The sequence below is a fragment of the Phallusia mammillata genome, chromosome 7 (assembly GCF_965637545.1).
Source record: "Phallusia mammillata chromosome 7, kaPhaMamm4.hap1.1, whole genome shotgun sequence".
In the NCBI taxonomy this organism is placed as follows: Eukaryota; Metazoa; Chordata; class Ascidiacea; order Phlebobranchia; family Ascidiidae; genus Phallusia; species Phallusia mammillata.
In genome coordinates this window covers 22,525,734-22,548,290 of record NC_137258.1, presented here as the reverse complement: position 1 = coordinate 22,548,290, position 22,557 = coordinate 22,525,734, and the positions used below count along the sequence as shown (strand labels likewise).

The 22,557-nt window shown below is 35.0% G+C and overlaps 1 protein-coding gene across 2 annotated transcripts; it reads left to right on the top strand.

The window, feature by feature from the left end:
• Nucleotides 1–1,091: 1,091 nt before the first annotated feature.
• Nucleotides 1,092–22,001, top strand: LOC145237601 (THO complex subunit 2-like). Of its 2 annotated transcripts, none has more exons than XM_080100525.1 (40): nucleotides 1,092–1,179; nucleotides 1,308–1,398; nucleotides 1,482–1,540; nucleotides 2,045–2,136; nucleotides 2,522–2,644; nucleotides 3,210–3,331; nucleotides 3,657–3,790; nucleotides 3,978–4,147; nucleotides 4,580–4,672; nucleotides 4,994–5,134; nucleotides 5,610–5,782; nucleotides 6,259–6,454; nucleotides 8,389–8,424; nucleotides 9,440–9,570; nucleotides 9,783–9,884; nucleotides 10,002–10,086; nucleotides 10,437–10,530; nucleotides 10,995–11,075; nucleotides 11,432–11,528; nucleotides 12,971–13,088; nucleotides 13,498–13,677; nucleotides 14,064–14,228; nucleotides 14,616–14,753; nucleotides 14,898–15,035; nucleotides 15,340–15,484; nucleotides 15,726–15,883; nucleotides 16,169–16,297; nucleotides 16,437–16,577; nucleotides 16,870–16,929; nucleotides 17,234–17,349; nucleotides 17,605–17,699; nucleotides 17,910–17,930; nucleotides 18,089–18,158; nucleotides 18,826–18,902; nucleotides 19,295–19,426; nucleotides 19,772–19,818; nucleotides 20,482–20,517; nucleotides 20,573–20,720; nucleotides 21,245–21,300; nucleotides 21,378–22,001. In XM_080100525.1, exons 2-40 carry the CDS (start codon nucleotides 1,325–1,327, stop codon nucleotides 21,456–21,458), a joined length of 4,254 nt encoding a protein of 1,417 aa, XP_079956651.1. In that variant the 5' UTR covers nucleotides 1,092–1,179; nucleotides 1,308–1,324; the 3' UTR covers nucleotides 21,459–22,001. The 2 variants fall into 2 exon arrangements, with proteins under 2 accessions (XP_079956651.1, XP_079956652.1); XM_080100526.1 differs by lacking the exon at nucleotides 1,092–1,179 and having other exon boundaries at nucleotides 1,186–1,398; nucleotides 21,378–21,444; nucleotides 21,912–22,001.
• The last annotated feature ends 556 nt before the right edge of the window (nucleotides 22,002–22,557 follow it).

Here is a 22,557-nt window from a genome sequence, read left to right as displayed (position 1 = left end):
GAACGAAGGTTTCGTGTAAGTGACGCCATAACCGGAGTTTGAATTACGGAACGACGTCAAACTATTGAACCAAGAACACTGCTATAGCAACTATGGTTTTTAATAACTTTAATTACCTATCACGCTACTGTACAAAAATTCTGATTCTTGATGAGATTATATGTTTTATGTGCGACGTCGAAAACTTATGCTCGACTGCCCCTGAAAGGAAAATTCTGAAAGTCGAACAAGGCAGATTAGCGACTGAAATCGTCCGGAAAAGCGTCAATGCCTCTGAAAACCGAACTCAGCCTTTATGCACGATTTTTGTTCTTATTGCTATTGTAAAATTGGCGTTGGTTTTTTCGTCATGTCAAACTTTGCTGCACGAAAGACGCAGGTTTTTTTTACCATGGCTTTGCTCTAAAAAGAAGACTTTAATTAAAAGTGTTATCTATAGCGTTGTTCCCGATACCTTTTACATGGTACGCCTGCAGAAAAGTTTTACCACCATAAAGCTCTTTTTATTTGTCGTATAATTGCATTTAATCTTTAAATCCTGCTGTCGACTTAAAATTATGTTCATAAACAAACTTTAAGTTGGTGGCAAAGCACAATAAACGTCATAAGCATAACTGAATTTTAAGTTTTTAAATCTCCCCGGTTTATGAAAAGTATTTAACACGGTTGGCTCCGTTTTAGTGCTTCACTACAAAGTTAACAGAAATACTTTAACGTAATCACAAATAGCACAAACCAGATTGTTTTTCACGTTAATTTTTTCCCTGCAATAAATACTTAAAACGTAAGTATTTAAGCAGTTTTTATGTTTCTTTTAGTCGAAAAACATTATCTGAAGGGTAAAAAACTTAACAAAATTGTATATTTATTGGGTTACTTACATTTTCTATTTGCTACAATCGTGCAAAAATACAAAATTTATTTCACGTGTTTCGTTTGAATAGTTATCATGTTGTTCGTTTTTGTACAAAACAACTCCTACCAGATAAAAACCTAATGTTCAAGTGGTCGTTTATAAACCTTTACAAATTTGTTTATCTGTCTCTTGTTTTTTAACTTTTTTTAATCAAATAAATTATTTTCAATTTGTAGGCATTTACGAAAATAAGAGTTAAATTTTTACAGTTATAGCAAAATAAACAGAAAAATGCTGCAATAAAAGTGGAGTAACAAAAACAGGTTTGCCGTTCGTGTGTGTGTGTGAATAGATCGTAACTTCAACATCATCTTGGTGGTAGAGTGGTTGTAACTTGGACCAATGATCAAACTTGGAGGTACAATATGTTAGAGAATATTTTCCCTTACAGCTTGTCATAAAATTATCATGACCACGGTGAATTACGTCACCGTTAAACCGGATCACTGCAAAAACTGGGAGAAATCTGGAAAGAATGAAATGTAAGTTTATGTGCAAAGTGGTGTCAAAAATTATATATTTGTTTTGTTTGTATACATATTAAATTAATTGATTTCTTTTGTAGAACTGAACTGTTTTCTAATGATGAGGGAAAAGGCAATTTTGACTCAGGAAACAAAACAGGTTTGCAACCACCGTTGTTTAACAGAAAGCAAATAGATATGATCCAGTCTGCAGAACATGACCGTTCCCAACGAAATCTCGTTCGTGCTGGACCTACATGTCCCGCGTGCGCGTGCAAGACCAATTTCAGCAGGCGCAAAGCAAGTAAAAGAGGCCAAGACAGTCCAAATAAATGTTTTTGGTGCAAAATTTTCGCGTGCAAACCCCATCTTGGTGTGCAAAAAATTTTTCATGCGTGCAGCTGCCACACTCTGCAGACTGGGATATGAATACTGATGTACTGAAAACTCGATTTGCAAATTTTGTTCGATCTAATTAGCCATTTAAGAATTGACAACTATTTTGTTTTCTAATACCACTGTTTGCCTGGCAGAAAAACTAATGTTTTTACGTCAAACCTGAAGCATCAAACTTTTTTCGGCAAAACTGCCAAATGTTTAGTTTTGGCCGAGCCCAAATTAAGGCCACTCAGTGCATCTATAATTTTTTAAGGTTTGTTTTCAGGTGTACAAAGAGCTTGGTATGAAGTCATTCATCACGTGATTGGCGGAAGATTGAAACCTGAACAATTTACTTCACTTCTATTGTCTGTTAAGGTGGACAAAATTGCATTTACTTATTGGCAAACCTTTTTTATACCAATATTAAGTCTGTAGTAAACTTAATTAAAATAAATTTATCCAATACTTTGTTTAACACACATATGTATACTTCGCTCAAGCTATGGACAATAATCTTATGTCAATATAAACAGCAATCTTCAACTAGGATAGGATTTGATAAAGTTAACAGTCTACCTTTTATCAGCCAGTTCACACATAACTGATGTCTCTGTCCTTCATATAATTGCTGAGGCTTTTATGATTATTATCTATTCTATGTCCAAAAAATGTTAAATTGGTTTTTATCTGAACATAAAACTTTAGTGCATAGGCAATTGTGCTTAGATAACAATTGATAAAACATGGCAATTTGATTTAGGAGAAGAATGGAGATATCTGTTCGATGACGGTTGATGTTCTCTCTATGGTGGATGTGGAACTAGGGGCTCTTGATGACAAGAAAGGAAGAGAAAAATTTGTTTCTCTAATTTCATCATGCAAGGTATAATGCAGCAGTCACAAACAAGGCCTACAATTATGTTTTCTGGCTCGCAGTATCATGAAAATAACATGATGTAATGTAAAATTATAAAATATGAAGATCAATACCACAAGAAAACATCTTTTTTTTCAGTAAAATGAGCATGTTATTTATAGTTTCAGGTCTTGTGTTTTCTTGTTAACCCTATATTTGTACATTGATAGTGTAAACCAGTGGTTCCCAAACTGTGGGCCATGGTCCAGTAGTAGGCCACCAAGACATTTTCAATGAGCCACAGAGCCATTTGAACAGATTCTACTGTTTTGTTATACTGTAGATATTATGCGCTTTGTTTTGAAAAACATAATATTTGCAAAGAATTCCGAATCTTGTAGCCAAATTTCAGGAGCATGTATCTCATTAAAAATGAATTGCCAGAAAATTTCGCCTGTTTTTGAGTTATTTTTTTGGTTTGTGCCCGAATTTCAGCACATGGTAAGCCATGAATCGCTATTAAATAGACATTTGGGCCACAGACCAAAAAAGTTTGGGAACCCCTGGTGTAAACCTACGAATATTTTTGCAGGATGAAATTGGTGTTGGATTGTTAAAGGAACGGCTCGATGTTGAAACTCTAGAAACTTTGGGTTTAATTACGAGCACAAAACTTTTCCAGCAAAAATACATCAAAACCAAAACACGGCTTTTGTAAGTTTCACTATTTCTTACCTTTGATTTTTCTTAATAAATAACTTGCAAAGCTTTTTATGTAACTAGCCACAACTTTGACAATCTTTGGAGTGACTTTTAAAAGTGTTAGGATTTAAAATCTGTGCAATAAAATGGATTATGCAATTAAACAGAATAGTAAGCCTGTTTAGTTCATTATTAAGGGGTTATATTTTTGCCTAAAACTAATTGGCTATGTGCAACTTTTATTGGATAACTCAATTAAACAATTTTGTTCGACCCAGTTGCCATTAGAATGACTAATTAAGAAAAAATGTGCAACCTACAGTCCTTTATATTTCAGTTACAAACAGCAGAAGTTTAACTTATTACGTGAGGAAATGGAAGGCTACTCAAAGTTGAGTGTTGAACTTGGTGATTTGCATCGAAATCGAGTGACAGTGTCTGATCTTCTTCACAACATCAAAGGCCTAATAGGTAAACATTTAATTAATAGTTGTGTACTTTTAAACAACGATTTTCTCTCTATATACACTGCTAATTTATTATGGTGACTGAACATTTTATACAGTGCTAAAAGTGGCAGTCAAGACTCGATTGGTGTTAAACTTTATTTCTTCTTTATTTTTTTCAGAATTTTTTTTGAAAAATGATATTTTTTCAGGTTGTTTTAACATTGATCCTAATCGTGTGTTGGACTTGATCTTGGAGTCATTCGAATGTCATCCAGAATTAGCTCGAGAAATTTTTGTACCATTGGTGGACAATTATCTTATTCTCTGCGAAAGGTCAACTTTGTGTCATTTGCTTGGCTTTAAGTTTCAGCATTACCAGGTACAAAACAACAGAAATTTGATACACATAGACTCTCTCTATGTCATATAGCCACATGTACTTAATTGCCCCCAGTTTGCTTTAGCCTAAACTCTATAAGTGTGTGATATCTTTTTTATACTTATTTCATGCAAAGTGCAAACCTGACATGTGACAACTAACTTCTATACAGTTTTTAGATTCTAATGCAGATGTTTTAACAGTTGCTGTTATCTTTATCAGCACAAATGAATGTACCAAACATGTAAAGGCCTCTTGGTGTTTAATTCATAATCGAGCTACTATCCAAGTCTATAAAGTGTTTTATGACTTTCCATATTTTGAAAAGTTACAGTAATGCAAGTTAAACTCAAATGACAATCTAATTATTGGCACTTTTTGAAAAAAAAAATTTGATTTTTTTTTGTTTAAAACATTGTTGTACTTTTTCAGTCCAGCAAATTACCGACACCATCTTCTTTGTACAATGTTGCTGCACTCCTCATACAACATAATCTTGTTACACTGGATGACTTGCTTTTGCATGTAAGTGTTAAAAAAGACCTGTACTGCGTTTAACAGGACTTGGAATATATTCAAACTTGGCATAGCATTGTAAAGTTTGTTTTTATGTTAGTCATTTATATATCGGGTGTAACTGATGTGGCCCTCACATCACCGATGTTGACATGAGCATTTGCCGAAACAGTTAAATAACAAAGCGGGCCATTATATTTGCGATTTAAATGTATGAACATTACCATGTATAGAGTTCCATTTGAATACCATATTTTCAAAAACTTATTCTTCTGGCCCAGTTCACTTTATCTAATCTTTATCTGGACTCTAATGTATCTCCATTACCAGCTGACACCAAATGATGAAGACTTGCACAAGGAGTGGGATAAATATGTGGAGGAAACTACAGAGGAGGCGAGGAGGAGCACGGTGATGGTTCTCAATCCCACAGAGAAGAAAGAAGAGAAGACGAACCAGATGGACGTTGATGTGAGAAATGATCATGTTTTACACATAGAAAATAGTCGGTGAAACAGGATTTTTTGCTGTTTCATCAGTACTGTCTATTGTATAATCAAACGTTCAAGGCTTTTCAATGTTTAATGTTTAAATTTATTAATTATATTCAGTAAAAAAAAAATAGTAAAAAATGATCAAAACTTACTACTTCGCTTTCTTTTCTGATGAATATTGTAAATATTTGTAAACACATTTATGACATGTTCTACACTCTTTCAGGATTTTAAAGTCTTGCATAATTTTTGCTTCGAATTAACTATTAAGGCACCCAATAAAAAATTAGAACATTTTTAAGCTGAATAATATTTTTGTGAATCCTGCAACGGTTAGTCTCATTTTAGTCTCATTCTGATTTTGGGCTTAGAATCACTGCTATGGTTGATACTGGTCAACAACTTCATGACTTTATTGTTCCACAGAAAAAACAACTTTTTTTGTTTCACAGAAACCATTGAATCAGAAGTTTGGATTATGTGAAGCTCTTCTGCTGATTGGAGATTGGGAAAATACACAAAAGTTACTCAATAAGTTTTCATGGAACCAACTGATTTCATACAAACCTATCGCCACGGCGATGTGCAAACTCGGATCTTACTTACTCGATCCTCTTTATAAAAAGTAAGAAGATATTTTTAACTTTGAAAAATTACAATATAATACTGACTTTGACAAATTGTTATTCTTACTGGTTTATTCGACCAATCGAACCTTTATCAGTTTTTTTAAATAACCAAAAATTGTTCATTTTTTTAAAAAAAGTTAGCAGAAGTCCTGTAAGCTATGGGGAAAATTGACAATATTACAATATTTTTTTAATTTGATGAAATTTCTTCATAGATACTACAGGACTATTTGAACTTAAGGCCAAAATCGTATGTGTCTACATGTTAAATAGCAAACAAATGTTAGATTTTTGTTTAGGGGGGATTTTTGGCCAGATAATTTTTTAAAAATTCTATGCCTCTACCTTCAGAATATTAACTCCGCCTTAAAGAGTACGACTCCACTTACTTTGGAATGAAACTCTGCCTTCACAACTCTTTCCATGGTTACTAAAACACATTTTTAATGTTTTCCCGCTTTTTACATTACAGAGTTGGGTTGATGAAAGGGTCACGATCTTCGAAGATCTCATATCCTGCTCATTGTTCCCCTCCCATCCCAGCATCCTATTTCAATGATCTTCCAACATCAGTCTTCCCCCTCATGAGAAGATTGGGACCTTATGCATCACTCGATCCCGTACTCCTCATGAAAGTTGCAAGAACTGCAAAAAGTTTTATGAAAGAGGTGGAAAGTTTTTGTGGTTGATATTTATGGGTCCCCTTCCCTGAAGGGGACACATATTGTTTTTGTCCGTATTTTTTTTTCTTTTTTTCTTTTTTCTGTCTAACGCTGGTTTGGTCAAGAAAGCGTGCTTCAAATTTATTCAAATTTGGACAGATGTTAGTTATTAATCCGAGTTTGGTCCCCGTGAAATTTGACCCCGAATGACCCAGCGGTTCACCCACAGACCCCCAAAACGTAACATTTTTAAACGCTCGTTTGGTCAAGAAAGCGTGCTTCAAATGTATTCAAATTTGGACATATGTTAGTTATTAATCCAAGTTTGGTCCCCGTGAAATTTGACCCCGAATGACCCAGTGGTTCACCCACAGACCCCCAAAACGTAACATTTTTAAGCGCTCGTTTGGTAAAGAAAGAGTGCTTCAAATTTATTCAAATTTGGACATATGTTAGTTATTAATCCGAGTTTGGTCCCCGTGAAATTTGACCCCAAATTACCCAGCGGTTCACCCACAGACCCCCAAAACGTAAAATTTTTAAGCGCTCGTTTGTAACGCTCGTTTGGTAAAGAAAGAGTGGTTCAAATTGATTCAAATTTGGACATATGTTAGTTATTAATCTGAACTTGATCTTCCAGAAGTTTGACCCCGAATGACCCAGCGACACACCCACAGGCCCCCGAAACGTAAATGTGTCTAACGCTCGTTTGGTCAAGAAAGACACTGTAGGCAGAAGTCCCAAGAGAGTACGTTTACGAATTATAGGGCAGAGCGGGAGGGCTCAGCTTGACGTCGGACAGACGTTTTACGAGACGTCGTTTCGGTGATTAGAAATCAGCTGTTTTGCACAGCAATGCTATGTCGTTTTATTAAGTTATCACTCACATTTTCAGTTTTGGCAAAGGTTTCACACATATGACGCGATTTAAACCTAATAAGCGTGCTTCGGTTTCGTATATGTCAAGCAAAACTTTGTTAAACAAACTAAATATCAAAAAATAAACTTGACTTTTTTGCAAGATAAAAGTTTTTTAAATGCTCGTTGTCAGGTTGGCCGCTGCATGACCACGGGTTACTTAAGGTCAACTAGTAGGTATTACTAACACAGTTCAGAACTTTCTTTCGCCATAACGTAGCGTTTTTTTTTTTTTTTTGAATCAAATACTCAAGGCATGTATAAATTAGATCAAACGGTGTTGTTGAACACCAAGGACGGCGTGCTATTGAAAACGGTGTCAAAAGGTCAAACAGTCGTTTGGTGTGTGCACCCTAAAGGTTACCACAGATCAATGGTACTCGTTTTGCGAAACAAAGTTAAATGAAAAACTCGTTTTGCGAAACAAAGTTAAATGAAAAGTTATGTATACACTTGCAGCAAATCGCTTTTTAATTGTCTGTAACACAACTGTTACAGCTTTCTAGAAAAAAAATGTGTTTGAAACCCGACCTTGGACGACAATATCTGGGTCAAAGCAAGAGATTAAATTGAAAGTATTTGTTTCGTTCTTTTTTAATGTTTTTGTAATTATACGACAATAATAGTGCAAAAAAATACAAAAAATTTTTTTTATTGTTGGGTTAATGCTTTCTAAAAATTTGTTCTTAAGAATTTAAAAATCACCGCAACATTTGTTTACCGTAAATCCGCACAAACACGCATGTGGGGACCCATTAGTTTTTGTTTACAAAAACAATCATATGTGTAGATCAAAGGATGTGTATAGTAAATTGGTAAATAGTTGCTAAATATTTGTATAAGTTAATGTACCAAAAAATAAGTACTTGCTTTTGCATGCAAGTGTTAAAAATAAGACTAGTACTGCTTTACACAAAATTTGTGCTGGTATGCTAATTTTCAACGTTTTGTAATGTTTTTCATAAGTACACCTTGAAAGTTTTGTACATAACCACAAAAATGATTTCTTTTTTGGTTTTCAGTATCATTCAGCAAATTCACAGGACCAACAAAATATGGTAAGTTTTGAAAGTAATGCAAATCTATTTGTATCACACTAAGCCGCTTAAAATTGCTCAAAGGAAGTCAACACAATGAGTGAAACTCAACCACTTTCTAGTTGCTGCAAATCTTATTAGGCCATTAAAATGGCTTGGTTGATTGGACAAACTTATTCCCTAAATTGAGCCTGGATGTTTAGAATTGTTTTAAGCAGGGAGTCGAACCGCTTGTCGTATGGGTTCGGTTCGGTGAAAAATGTATATTTTCGGGTTCGGTTTTGTTCTGGTTTGGGCAAATTATTTGGTCTGAACCGGTTTACGGTTTTTAAACCGGTTCAAATGTTTATTCATTTTAATTTAATTCTACCCATCATCTACCTGGCCTTATCAAACTCCAAAAAAATTTTGCTGGTGCATTGGTATTTTTGACACGCACTATAAGTGTTATCTCGCGTATTCTTTAGTGCGCTGTTTTAAAAAAAATCACAAAATATAAAACAGACTGCATTTTTTACTGGTTCGGTTCCGGTTCTGGTCCAGCGCCAAATAAAATAATGGGGTTCAACTCCGGTTCGGGTTTAATGAAATAAACCGCTCAAACCGGTTCGCGGGTTCGGGTTCAGTTCCGGTTCGACTCCCTGGTTTTAAGTGCTAAAAGTAATCATGCTTTCATTGACAAGATGTAACAGTTCAATTAAACCAAAGTCATTTGTTTTACTGTATGTTTGTATTTTATATGGCACATTTTTATGCTTATTGCGCAACAAGTAGTCAGTGGTTCTCAAACTTTTTTTGTTGCGACACCCCTGGACAAGTTTTTCTGGACTTGCAACGCACCAGCAAACAAAATTAAACGAGGATACTTATTAATTATTAAAGTTGTGTTTATTGATAAAACAACAAAAAGCCATGAAACGGAACTATTCTGCGACGCCCTTAAAAAGGTGAAACGACGCACCAGGGCGTCGCGGCGCACAGTTTGAGAACTACTGGTGTAGGTGATAAAAAACTGACAGAACTTATATTGTTACAGTGCGAGGTATATGGAGGCTGGCTTGATATGATCAGCATTGTGCTTCTACCATCATTGTCACTTCTACCGTGCAACGCCAACATATCGGAAGAAATATGGATGGTTATCAAATCATTAACCTACCAAACGAGGTTGGTTTTTGATATTATAAAACAAATTAGCAATTAAAGTTACTCCAAGATTAAACAAATTTGCAAATAAAATGCCCCTTTTTAAAATTGTGTAATAAATAAAAACAATTAAATTATGCTAAAGTGTTTACTAACAGTGTTAAAAACTTAATATTGTTTGCTGGTTATTGGCAATTTTTTGATTTGGATTTCATTTTTATTCTTTTTATTAGGTATCGACTTTATGGGGAGTGGAAAAATCTAACTTATGAAAAATACCCCCAACTTTTGTTAGCAAAAAGCCAGACTATTGACAGAACCAAATACATCATGAGGTAAATAAAACTAAAGTTTAAGAAATACATGGTTTATCATGTTTTTTAAAGTTTACCCATTTCTTCAAGTTATAACCACCGTAAATTATTTTTTAAAGTTTATATCTATCTTTGTAGACGACTGACCAAAGAAAATGTGAAACAAACTGGCAGACAGATGGGAAAACTGAGTCACAGTAACCCAACTATCCTGTTTGATTGTGTAAGTATATTACACCCTCAAAAATATATGCAGAAAAACTCGTTTTATCACATGATTTTTTTGCCTTAAAAAATGCACAATATTTATAAGAATGGGCAAAATGTTAAAAATTATTGGAATTTATGTATTTTATAAGTAGAACATACACTCCAATCGTTTTTATCCCATTTGGAAATGTTTGTCCACTCTTGACAAATTTATTATGTTTATTTGTATCCAGCAGAATATTTTGATAATTAAATGCTTGCTAAAAAAAACCTCACATGTGGCTTGTTATAATTTTATCCAAGTACTTTCACTTTAGTGCAAAATAATGCTATCTAACATGTAAATTGTATGTGTTTGTGCAGATTTTGTCACAGATTCAGCGTTATGACAATCTCATTATGCCTGTTGTTGATGCCCTTAAATACCTGACCAATCTCACATATGATGTACTGGCCTGTATCCTTCGCAGTGTTTTTTTAAGGTGTTCAAATTTCTCCAGCGGTTTCCCAAAATTGCCAGCAGCCTAATAAATAATTCGTTTAAGCAAATATGGCTATTTTTTGATATTTGAATGAAACTACTTAGCGGTCACCCAAACCAAACCTTAAAAAAAAAACCTGATCCTTCATGTTATGTAAAAATTTCAATTGTAGTTTTAATTGTCTTATTATATTGTTCCTAGTTCCTGTAAAATGTATTCAAAAAGTTAAACAAAAAATGATTATTAATGCAAATTATAGTATGCCAGGACCATTGCAGGCTATATACCGAATTAATAATATAATTGTGTAACTTGTTATAACTTGAATTATTAAGTTATATTCCATTAAAGATATGGATTTCCTTCAGACGTCTATTATTTGCTATTTTGTCTCACACATATGTCCATTATTTTTCCTTTACTTACCGCTGTACTTCAGTCTGCATTATAGAGGCCCTCGCCAATCCATTAAAGGAAAGAATGAAGCACGATGACACAAATATATCAAATTGGCTGCAAAGTAAGATTTGTTGATCGAAATTATTGTGTCTGATAAACTATCAACATTTATTGTATGTGATTTAAACTTTAGGTAAATGACAGACTGATGCCTGAAATTGTTTCGTAAAATTACAAGGGGGTTGTTACATTAAACCAGGGGTTCTTAACCAGGGGTGCACGGACCCCCAAGGGGTACGAGAACTGTTCCTAGGGGGTGCGGGAATGCTGAATCATTAAGGTTGGTTAGATCTATTCTATATAAATACAAAAATCAAGAGGGGTGCGAAAATTGGTTGGTGATTTGAAAGGGGGGCAGCAAGGAAAAAAGGTTAAGAACCACTTCATTAAACTTAATAATTTTTCGTTTCTGTTCAGGTCTTGCAAGTTTTTGTGGAGCGATTTTTAAGAAATATCCCATAGAACTCTCAGGACTGCTCCAGTATGTTGCTAACCAATTAAAAGCTGGAAAAAGGTAAAAAAGACTTTGATTTTTAAAATCAATTGAAACCTTATGCTTAAATTTAACTAAGATGGCCAAGTAGTTATTATGGGTCCCCTTCCTTGAAGGGGACACATCTTGATTTTACTCTATTTCTTTTTTTTTTTTTCTTTTTTTTTCTTTTTTTTTTTTTCTTCCCTGAAGTTTGTCCACCCCTTTTTGCCTTGAAATGTTTGATGGATTTGGATGAAACTTTCACAGATGGTAGCTATAGTTATGTAGATGTGCCATCTGCTTCGTTTGTCATGATAACCCCAGTATTTACCCCGCTAGCCCCCAAAATGTAAAATGTGGTTGGTGCGCACCACAAACGTTAGTTTTGTGTGATGTTATAAAGGCAACCATATACATTACTAATGTTTGTGGGTTGTTTGGTGGATGTTTTTGCAGTTGACAGTCAGGGGGTGTTAACAGCCTTATGACGTCAGAGGCGATAACGGTTGTTGCTCAAAAGCCCCTCCAGTGGCCAAATGTTTAAACGTTTGCTGATTTGGACAAAAATTTACAGGACTGTGGGTTGGGTTATTGTGGTTTGATATTTTTTTAGTTTTGGAGTAGAGACCAATTATTTACCCCACTAGCCCCCCAAAAAGGGTGAATTGTTTAAGTAGTGTTGTAATGGGATGAAATTTGGACAGTTTGTCCATTGTGCCATTGTTAGGTGTTGATGGTTGTTTTCCAACCTGTAGCCCCAACATTTACCCGCTAGCCCCCTAAAAAGGGGGAATTTTTTAAACAATGTCTGAATTGGATAAAATTTGGAAAGCTTGTAGAGTATGCCATTTATAGGTGTTGATTCTTGTGTTCTGCCCTGTAGCCCAAACATTTACGCCACTAGCCCCCTACAGTGGGTAAATTTTTTTAACAATGTCTGAATTGAATGAAATTAGGACAGATTGTGCAATTTTCCAATAATAGCAGCTGATTGTTGTGTTTTAGTCTAATTTTTCGCTATTTACCCCTTCATTTTTCAGATAGAACATACAATAGAAAAACCTTTAAAAATGCCTGAATGGAAGAAAATTTAGATAGTTTGTACTCCACATAGCATGTTTATTTATGCTCAGTACCAATCATTGTGTTTGACCTTACAATGCCAAACTTTCTCATGGTTATTTCTTGAAATGCATTATTTACAACTTTGCATGTGTGGGGACCCATGAGTTTCTGCCTGCAGAAACAACTAATTTTATAAAAGACAGTGTGTGATATGGGACCCAATATAAAATAGGTGTAGGGAATATTTTTTTTAAATAGGTTATAGTGTATATGCAAGGGCAATATGTGCTAAGCCACTCTTCTAGTTTTTAGGTAAAACCTTTATTTGAAGAGAAATTTTTGCCAACTAGATTTTAAATTGATTTAGACTAAAAAAAATGAGTAAAGATGTTGAAAATTACTGTTGCATTTTTCAGTCTGGATTTGTTGATCATGAAAGAGGTGGTTCAGAAAATGTCTGGCATCGAAATATCTGAGGAAATCACCAGTGACCAACTTGAAGCGTTGGCTGGTGGCGAAATACTTAAAGCTGAGGTAATATATAACGGTGGTTCAAAGATCAGGAACAAAAAATGCCACTTTTTTACAATAGTTAATTTGAATTATGACCCAAGAAGAAATATTGCCAACAAAAAGATTTACTTTGTTTATTTGCTAAACCTTACCTAAGATCATGCTAAAACTTTAACAAAAAGGCATAACAATTAAATATCTGGCAAAAAATCTTTCTGTTTTTCTCCAAAAATATTATCCTGGGTAATGGCATTTTGCCAACATTTTTTAGTGATTAACAAGAATATGATATTAAACTAACAGTAATTGCAGTTCAAAAATTAGGTTGCAACAAACTGGAATGTGCAATTACCCTTTATTAATTATTTCGGTTTGTGGTAATGGTAAATTTAACACATGCAAAGTGTTAACTATTGGTGGATATTTTTAGGGCGGTTACTTCGGTCAAATCCGAAACACCAAGAAGTCATCAAATCGTCTGAAGGAAGCTTTGATTGAGCAAAATCTTGCTATTCCACTTTGCTTGCTGATGGCTCAACAGAGACAAGGGATAGTTTTCCATGAAAGTTCAGATATTCACCTGAAACTTGTTGGGAAACTGACAGACCAGGTAAAATTTGCAAAATATTATGAGCCATTTTTGTCTTTTAAAAACTGAGTTAATTTTGTTTTGTCGTTTTTCAGCCCATTTGGGTAAAGTCCTATTTTTTTCATGTAAATGTGACTTTTTTTACTCAGTTTTTTACTCACAAAATTACCATAGAACGTGTACATAGTAAATGTATGTTGTCGCACATTTTTTAACAATCGCTGTTGCCAACAATACTTACAAAGTCATTGGCATAAAAACAGCGATTGTTCATAGTGAGAAATTGTTCATTTTCAAAATTTCTTCCCTGCATTTTTCTAAAATATATTTCAGAAAGTTGCCATTTCACAAATAAACTTACTGATTTCATGAAAGCATGCGTATAATTTAACACCAATGCTTTACAGTGCCACGATACCTTGGTGCAGTTTGGTAACTTTCTTGCCATTCAACTTGGCATTGACGAATACTTACGTCGTTTTCCTGCCATTGACGTTCTTGCAGCAGATTTCCACACCCCTTCAGATGTCGCATTCTTTCTATCAAGACCCATGTTTTCCCATCAGATTAATGTAAGTTGTAAAGAATAGTTACAAACAAATCAATTTAAAATAGAACCAGATTTATGCAGATTTTTTCGCAAAGCTTCTGGAAAAAAAAACTTTTGAAGTAAAAAAAGAATAAATAATCTTACAAAAGTATGACAAACATTGTTAAAGCGTTATGGTATCCAAATGGTTCTCAACTGGTGGTCCATGATGACTTTTTTGACAATATTTTAATAGGGCTGGTGGTCCATGGCCTGCGTTAAGAACCACTGTTATTTACCAATAATCATACAGTGTTTGCAAATCACGATTTGGCCTCAATCATTACTGACAATGTGCCAAGCAAAAAAGTTATTAAAGACATCTTGATGAAACTGGTTCTTTTTTTGATAAATCGGGTGTTGTTTTTAGACAAAGTATGATGAGCTTCGTAAAGTAGAACGATCGAAACCAAAGTCGGATCAGAATAAAACCCAGCGATATATTGATGCTGCAGATTTGGTTATTACCCCAATTTGTTCATTGGTCAGCAAGATGCATTCAAACAAGGTACTGTACTTGACAAATTGTTTTGATGTGATATTGATATTGGGAAACAAGTAAATTATAAAAACTTGATTTATTTGATTTATTGACTGCTATAACTTAATTTGAAACCTTTGTTTTTGTATTAAAGTTTTAAACTTGTTTCAGGTTTGGCTTGATATTTCACCAAGGTTCTACACAACATTTTGGACCTTAAACTTGTACGACATCGAAGTCCCTAAATCTGCTTACAGCCGTGAAATAAGTAAACTCAAAACAACTATACAAGGAATCGAACATGAGGGGGTAAGTGTGTGGTAACTTTTGCATGCAAAACATAATACAGAAAACCTTCGGTTAATCTGTATCTTCGCCTAATTCAGACAAAACTTGAGGTACAAATGATTTGTTATGTGGTAAGACTTTAACTCATCGGTTAATCTGGATCTTTGCCTAATCTGGACAAATTTTCTGGTCCGAACGGGTCTGGATTAACCAACATTTACTGGAGGACAAATAAATTCAGTTGTGCATGAAAATTGAGTGAACACAAGTTTTAGCATTTTTTGTTACTGATTCGTTAACAAAAAGTCATTTATGTGTTTAACAGTCTCACGACACTCGTAAGAAGCGAGAGAAAGAAAGATGTGAGAATCTCATCCAGAAATTGAAAGAGGAAGAGAAGAAACAGGAAGATTATCGAAATCGAGTTCGAGCGAGGTTCGAAAGTGAAAGAGCTGGATGGTTTCTCGCAAGTAAGTCACCCGTTGTTTACATAAAAAATGTTGAAGTATATCGACAAATTTTATTTTTTCTGTTTTACTGTGATAACTTCTATCTTTTGTTTTAATAAATTCTTCCTAATTTTCTGAAGAAAGGGGATCTTTTTTTTAGTTTTTTTTAGCAAAAAATGTAAAAAATGCCATTTAACTCTTATATGATTTTTCTTGAAATTGGTGTTTCATTTTTTGACACATGAAAACCTTTTCTTTGCAGAAACCACAAAGAACGACACCATTACAAAGTTTTTACAGCTCTGTGTTTTCCCTCGAAGCATATTTTCTCCTCTCGATGCAGTTTATTGTGCAAAGTTTATTCATATTCTACATCAGCTGAAAACTCCAAACTTCTCCACTCTGCTGTGCTTTGACAGGGTAAGGAAATATATACATGATTGTTAACCACATACATGGATTGACAAAATATAGGAAAACCTCATTTCAGTATTTGTATGCTTTTGGTCTTTCGGCGGGTTCTCCACTGAGCCTGTGTAGCTCAGTGGGAAGAGCGCGAGTCCCGGAAAGACTCCTGTAGTGGGTTCGAATCCTACCGCAGGCTAATTTTTTTTGCTATAAGAGAATGCTTGGTGATTGGCTGATTCGGTACAACGCCTTTAACACGCTGGCATATGATTTACTTTGCGACTTTTGGGTTTTTAGATATTTTCTGACATCTCATACACAGTTGCAAGTTTGACGGAGAACGAGGCGTCCCGCTATGGGAGGTTTCTTTGTACTATGCTGGAGATTGCTCGGAGGTGGCATGCTGACAAATCAACATATGATAAGGTTTGTTCACACTTGTTTAACAATCGAAGGGCCGTAGGTTCGAATATCAAGCAAAAGACAAAGCATTAGCAAACATTTATAGCAGAACATTCAAATAATTTGATACACGACCTAATACAAAACTTGAATTTTTTTGAAGGAATGTGGCAACTTTCCTGGATTTGTGACCGTCCTTCGTGCGAACAATGCTGATGGTGCGAGCAAGGCGAACCAGCTGGATTACGAGAACTTTCGTCACGTTTGTCACAAGTGGCAGTATAAGCTCACCAAAGCTGTTGTGGTCAGTGAAAGTATTGTGATTTTTGTTCAGTGTCTATAAAAGATGCTGAAATTCTGTGGTATTTCTGGGGTTTAATTGAAAATGCTTGGAACTACCAAAGTTTTGAAAGTCAAAATTTCTTTTTTCTATTCCAAATTTCGAGTTTTACTTCACAATATAAAAATAATGTTTCTGAGACTACTTTTGAAATGCGAGTCCATTGACTCTGATTTCACAACCCTGCATTCCTAGGCTGTTTCGAGTCTAGTTTAATTAGCTTTCTATTACAAATTCTACTTTTTGCAATTTTCAGGTCTGTTTGGAGTCCAAAGAATACACTCAGATCCGCAACGCACTTATGATTCTAACAAAGGTACAGAACTCCTTGATTTTTACGTTTTCAGCGTTTCTTGGTACCCTTGTGGTTCCTATGTGGGAAAACGTAGTATTTTCGTACGTTTTTTTTGCCTGACTCGTTGAGAAAACAAGTTTAAACTCGTTTAAATTTTCTCATACTCAAGGTAGGTATCTACAGTTGTGCATAGTGCATTTTGACATGACTACTTCTAAGCGAATATGCATTCTAATATACTCAAAATTCATTTTTTTATTACTTCGTTATTTAAAGGCATTTTTTCAAACTTTTAATTGAATTCAACCATTTTTGGTCCCTTTAGATTCTTCCCCATTTTCCGGTTGTGACCAGTTTGGCCGGAGCACTGGAAAAACGAATTGACAAAATTCGAACCGAAGAAAAAGAGAAACGTCCCGATCTGTTTGCACTCGCAATGGGGTAAATTTGTGTTAGTGATTTATAGGGGAATCTAATATTTGAAAATCTCATTTAACCTTTTCAAAAAATCATTGAAAAACTTGCAGATACAAGCAGCATCTTATTTATATGAAATATAGTTAGCTTTTAATTGATTAACCAGATCTTCCTAACTAAAGTATATCTCGAAAATTTTTCAATTGACGTCGAATTAAAATCTCTATGGGTATTTGTTTAGTTGGTATTTTATAACAACTTTTTTTTTCAAACTTGCAGATATTCTGGAATGCTCAAAACCAAGAAACCATCTTTAATTCCTGAACACGAATTCCACAACAAAGCGACACCAAAGTCGGCAAAATCAGCCGCTGGTAAGTTTCTTGTTAATCAACATCTGCCTAAACATGTGTTAGTATTTTGATGGGGGGTTGTTAAAAATTCATTAGGTTGTGCTCAAAGCTCACGCTTATGTAAATGCTAAGAGAAAGAACCACTGGATTAGAGTAAAATCTGCAACAAACTGATTCTTCCGTCTTATTTTCGTAACATAAAGATTTACAAGAAGTATGTTTTTGTTGCAGGTGGCGGCGAAAAGACGACAGGTGAATACAAAAATTTTTATCAACACTTTTGTTGTGTATTTAACTATAGGAACCTTTCATGTTATGCAATTTAATAGAATTACTAGCGAAAAACTTGGCTGAAAAAAGTAGGTTGGAAAAGTTGAGTTGACAAAAAATATATTTTTATTTTCTCGCAGACAAATCGGCTAAAGACCGCGGTAAAAGCCGAGAGAAAAGCGCCAAAAGAAAATCAGACGATGGACACAAGTAAGTTGATGTAATTGTTATGGAAACCAGTGGATCGTACGCTTGGAACGTTAAATGGCGAAATTAAGTATCTGGTACCACCCTGCTCAAAACGGTAGAGCTACTATAACACCATGACGCAAATGACATCCAAAGTCGATTATAAATGGGTTGGGTTGGGAAATAAGTTTTTAAAATTTTTGCATTAGTAACTAATTTTTTGGGTTGGTTTTATTGAATTTTAAGTGCTAATATCTTACCCTGACCCTAATAGCCCTAACCGTGAGCATTTTTGGAGATATAACCAAATCGACTTTGGTTGTCATTTGCGTTATGATGTTAGTAGCTCTACTGCTCAAAAATTGTCAAGCGGTTTTAAGGCGTAATATTTGTGTACAGATTTGTAAGTAGGACCTAAATCAGGGCTTAAACAAAGTCCGAATTAGCCTCAAAAGTTGGTAAAATTGCGGCACCATTAAGTCTGAACCCGATTTTAAAAAAGAAACGAGATGGCCGAAATTATGCCACGAATGTAGGCGAGTGTAGAGTCAAGTCCCTTTTATTTGAACTTAAACCGTAGCCGACCCGAAAAAACCTCCTAACTGACATTTTGTGTTGTGTATGTTAACTGCCTGGCCTAAATACGTTCGGTTGTACCAGCACTTTATCGTCTACATTGCATTTTCAGCAAAGAGAAGAAGGATCGTGGTTCGGTGAAGCCATCTGCAGACAGAGCGAAAAGCAAGGAAAAACTGCTTGCTGCAGGTATTACTAGAATATCATTTAGTTGTGTTTTGTTTTTAGGAAACAAATGCCGTAATAAAAACTAAACCAATTCCCCAATTAAAGTACATTATTTGCTAACGAAATGATCCAAGTTGTGTCAAATCAGAAAAAACAGCATTATATCGGCTTGCTCTAAAACGTTTAGAAGTTTAGGAACTCAAAATACAGAGCTATTCATTACTGCCTACATTGCGCTGACAAATGTATTTGCTTATAATCGGTTTTCCACACATTACAACTTTTACTGTCGTCAGTATTTCATTATCTACGAACAGCAAGAAAACCATTTAGTTGCCATTGACCTAAAATCCAGTCAGGACGCCTTAAACTTTTCTTAACCAATCAGCGGCATTTACGTGTTTCAAACTCAGGCGATGCGTCCAATCACGTTCGTTCTCACAAGGAAGAATCAAGCCGAAAATCACTGGAGAAATCGAGTAAAGCGAGCAGCTCACACAAAACCGCCGATCCACAAGATGGAGCTAGAACATCGACCGAACGAGGTACATTACTTGGGTTGTATAACTCAACATGTCCACAGCTGTAATTTGCCAGTTCGAAATAGTCCTTTGTTGACCCATCCGTAAATGCCTGCACTTTTTTATTACAGTTTTGTACTTTAAAACTATTTGTAATGGGTTCTATAGTTTAAAAATGCTTTAAAGTTTTAGTATGCCTTATATTGTGTAGCAAAGAAAATTAAGCATTAGCTCATTCAGGCTATCTCTCGTCACCAGCTGCACTGAAGAGACCTTATAGGTAGAAACAGTGTGTACTTAACGTGTATTGGCTCGGTGCCTTTTACATTGTATTATTACGAAATTCAATAAAACCTTAAATTGTTTTAGAACACAAACGCCGGAAGTTGGATTCATCCGCTACAGCAGCTGCAAAGGTTAGTAATACCAAGCAACCCCAACTTACAACAGCTAAGTCCTGAAAACAGCAGCAAGCAACCTTTGACCTCACATCTTACAAGGACCACTTGAAGCAGTGTTTCCATCGCATTTTTGTCGCTGTAAATTGTAGAAGATTCGAAGCAGTGTTTCCAGAAATATTTTTCTTTCGATGAAGCATGTTGGAAGTTAGATGAAGATCTCAATTTTTTCGTCGTTACGAATTTCAGAAGTTTATGATGTCATTTAACGACTTTTGTATTTAGTTTTGAAATATGCAATTTGTTGCGCTAAAAAAGCATCACTATCAATCATATTTTTTCACTTTCAAAATACCTAATTTTCTTTTTTTACAAACAAATCACATTTTATCTTCAAAATATTATTTAATTTCTGTGGTGCCAAACTTCAAACATCACTGTAAATTATGTTAAACCCGCTTAAATGTTTTGTCATGTGTTTGCGTAGTAGCTGTATTTTTAGTTTAGTTCGTTTTGTTAGGTTTATTGCATTTTAGGCCTTTGTTCGTTTTATTTTTTTGTGGCTTTTGCTAAGCCGATATTTTTTAACCGGATATTTCGTCACAAACCTGAACGTCACCCCCTTATGACGTCAACAATCTTTATGACATCACCATTACCTCTATATCCACATATACGTAGGACGTCCGGGCGGAAAAGAAGGAAAAAGACCAAAAGGTTGGAAAAAGTTGTCCTAAAATTTTCGTTGTGTAAATCTTGGATTAAATTTCAGCGGAAGAACGTGGAGAAGGAAGTAACGGAAAACGGACTCTCAGATGATGCGGAACAGAGGAAATCGCGGAAAAGCAAGGAGAGAAAACGGGAACTGATGGCGAGTCCTAAAGAACCGGAAAGTGTGAAGAGGCTGAAAGCCGAAAACGGTGAGAAATATAAACTGCCACGCTGTACACACAACAATATGCAAGATAAGCACTTGTAAGGTCTTATCAATGCAGCAGGATTGAAGCAGTGTGCACTGTCTGCAGCTGATCATTTATTGGTTTAAGGATTTTACAATATGCCATATTTTTCATCATTCATACACCGAGATTTTGTTTGAAAACACAGGCCTTTTTTAAGAACATGCTGACAGTATTTTGTTAGTGTGCGTTAATGAAGTTATCAAAACAGACTGGAATAAATCTTGAAAATTTCTTTTTCAAAGAATGTCACCGTTTTATAAGCTTTATGTTCGTTCATTTCAAACCACATAATTCAAGAGACAAAAATGAATCGACTATCATTATTGGTTTGCCCGTCGGATATATTAATTAACCCGCTGATGAAACATCTTTCCCGATTTGAAACACTTCCTTACCCCTCAGTGAACCACTTTTTTAGACAAGTTTAGTTGTTTGGCAAAAGTATCATGAAACACTGATCTTGCAAAGTACAAAATTTTTAGGAGACCGCAGAAGTAAAGAGAAAGAAAAACCAAGAAAAGAATCCAGAGTGAAAAAGGTAAAAATCTATTTTGTGTCTAGCTTACAGCCAAAACCGTCCATAGATTGTTAATTTTTTTATGTTGTCATAATTAGGAGAACGATTCTGAAACGAGAAGAGAACGAATGAGCAAAGAACGGAGTGGAAAATCCGAGAGAGAATATCCTTTTCCTTAACCTTAGCAATATTGGTTTTGTGGGGCATCCAACTGCGTAGTTTAACCAAAAATTTGTTTTTATTCGGTTGAAACCACGGCGTTCATCAAAAAGGTCAAATGTTGTGGGATGTTATACTGCCTTGGCCACTTGTGTTTCCATGAGCAAGCAACTTGGGCGGTATTTCTCCAACCCAGTGAAGTCTAATGGGTTAAACTGAATTGAAGTCACCAGCTTCATAAATCAAAAAAATCATCTAAAACTAAAATCGGGCAGCTTGACGACTAATTCATTGTGGTCATAACACATGCAGACGTTGCCCGCCCAGCGAGGACAAATTGAAACAAGCAAATACATTATTTTTACGAATTTGTTAAGGTTTTGTTTTAGAAATTAAGTCTATTTAAAACAATTGGTTGCTTGGTAGATGACATATATCGTTGTGTCTGGTTTTCCTTAACATTTAGCCTACATCCCGCAGATGAGCGAGACCAAAGTTTTGTAACAAAACTGCCAAATCGTTTTACTATGGAACTTTTGTTAATACAAAAACCGTGTTTTGTATTGATGTGCTTTTTTGAGAGAAAAATTATAGCAGACTGACTGCAGATCAGTCAATTCGAGAACCGAAGTGTAGCAACCATATTTTGTTAAATTAGGATTCGGACTAATCGTATGTATTGGATAGATATGTTTGATTTGATGTTTCACTTATCGGATGCCTAAAATTTCAGCCGGTTCTATAGAACGGTCTCACGAAATTCTATGAGATCAGCGAACCGGTTATCATTACTTGTTACTGTCAATGGACTTTTTGTTACAGAACCGGCTGAAAAATATGACTTTTGTGATAGAACCGGCTGACAAAAATGGGCTGTAGTCTACCACAGTGCTTGTCAACCATTTTTGAAGCGGTACACCCTTTGTTTAAACGTTCACTCAAAATTTGTACAAGCCAGTGAAAAATTTATTCAACCCTGTAACACACTGATTCTGTGGTCCTAACAGAAATAATGATGAGCAAAATACCACCAAGCCATAATCCATAATTCACTTTCTACTTCAAAAAGAACTACCATTAACATCGATTATGAAGTAAAATGTTAAACTATGACGTCAC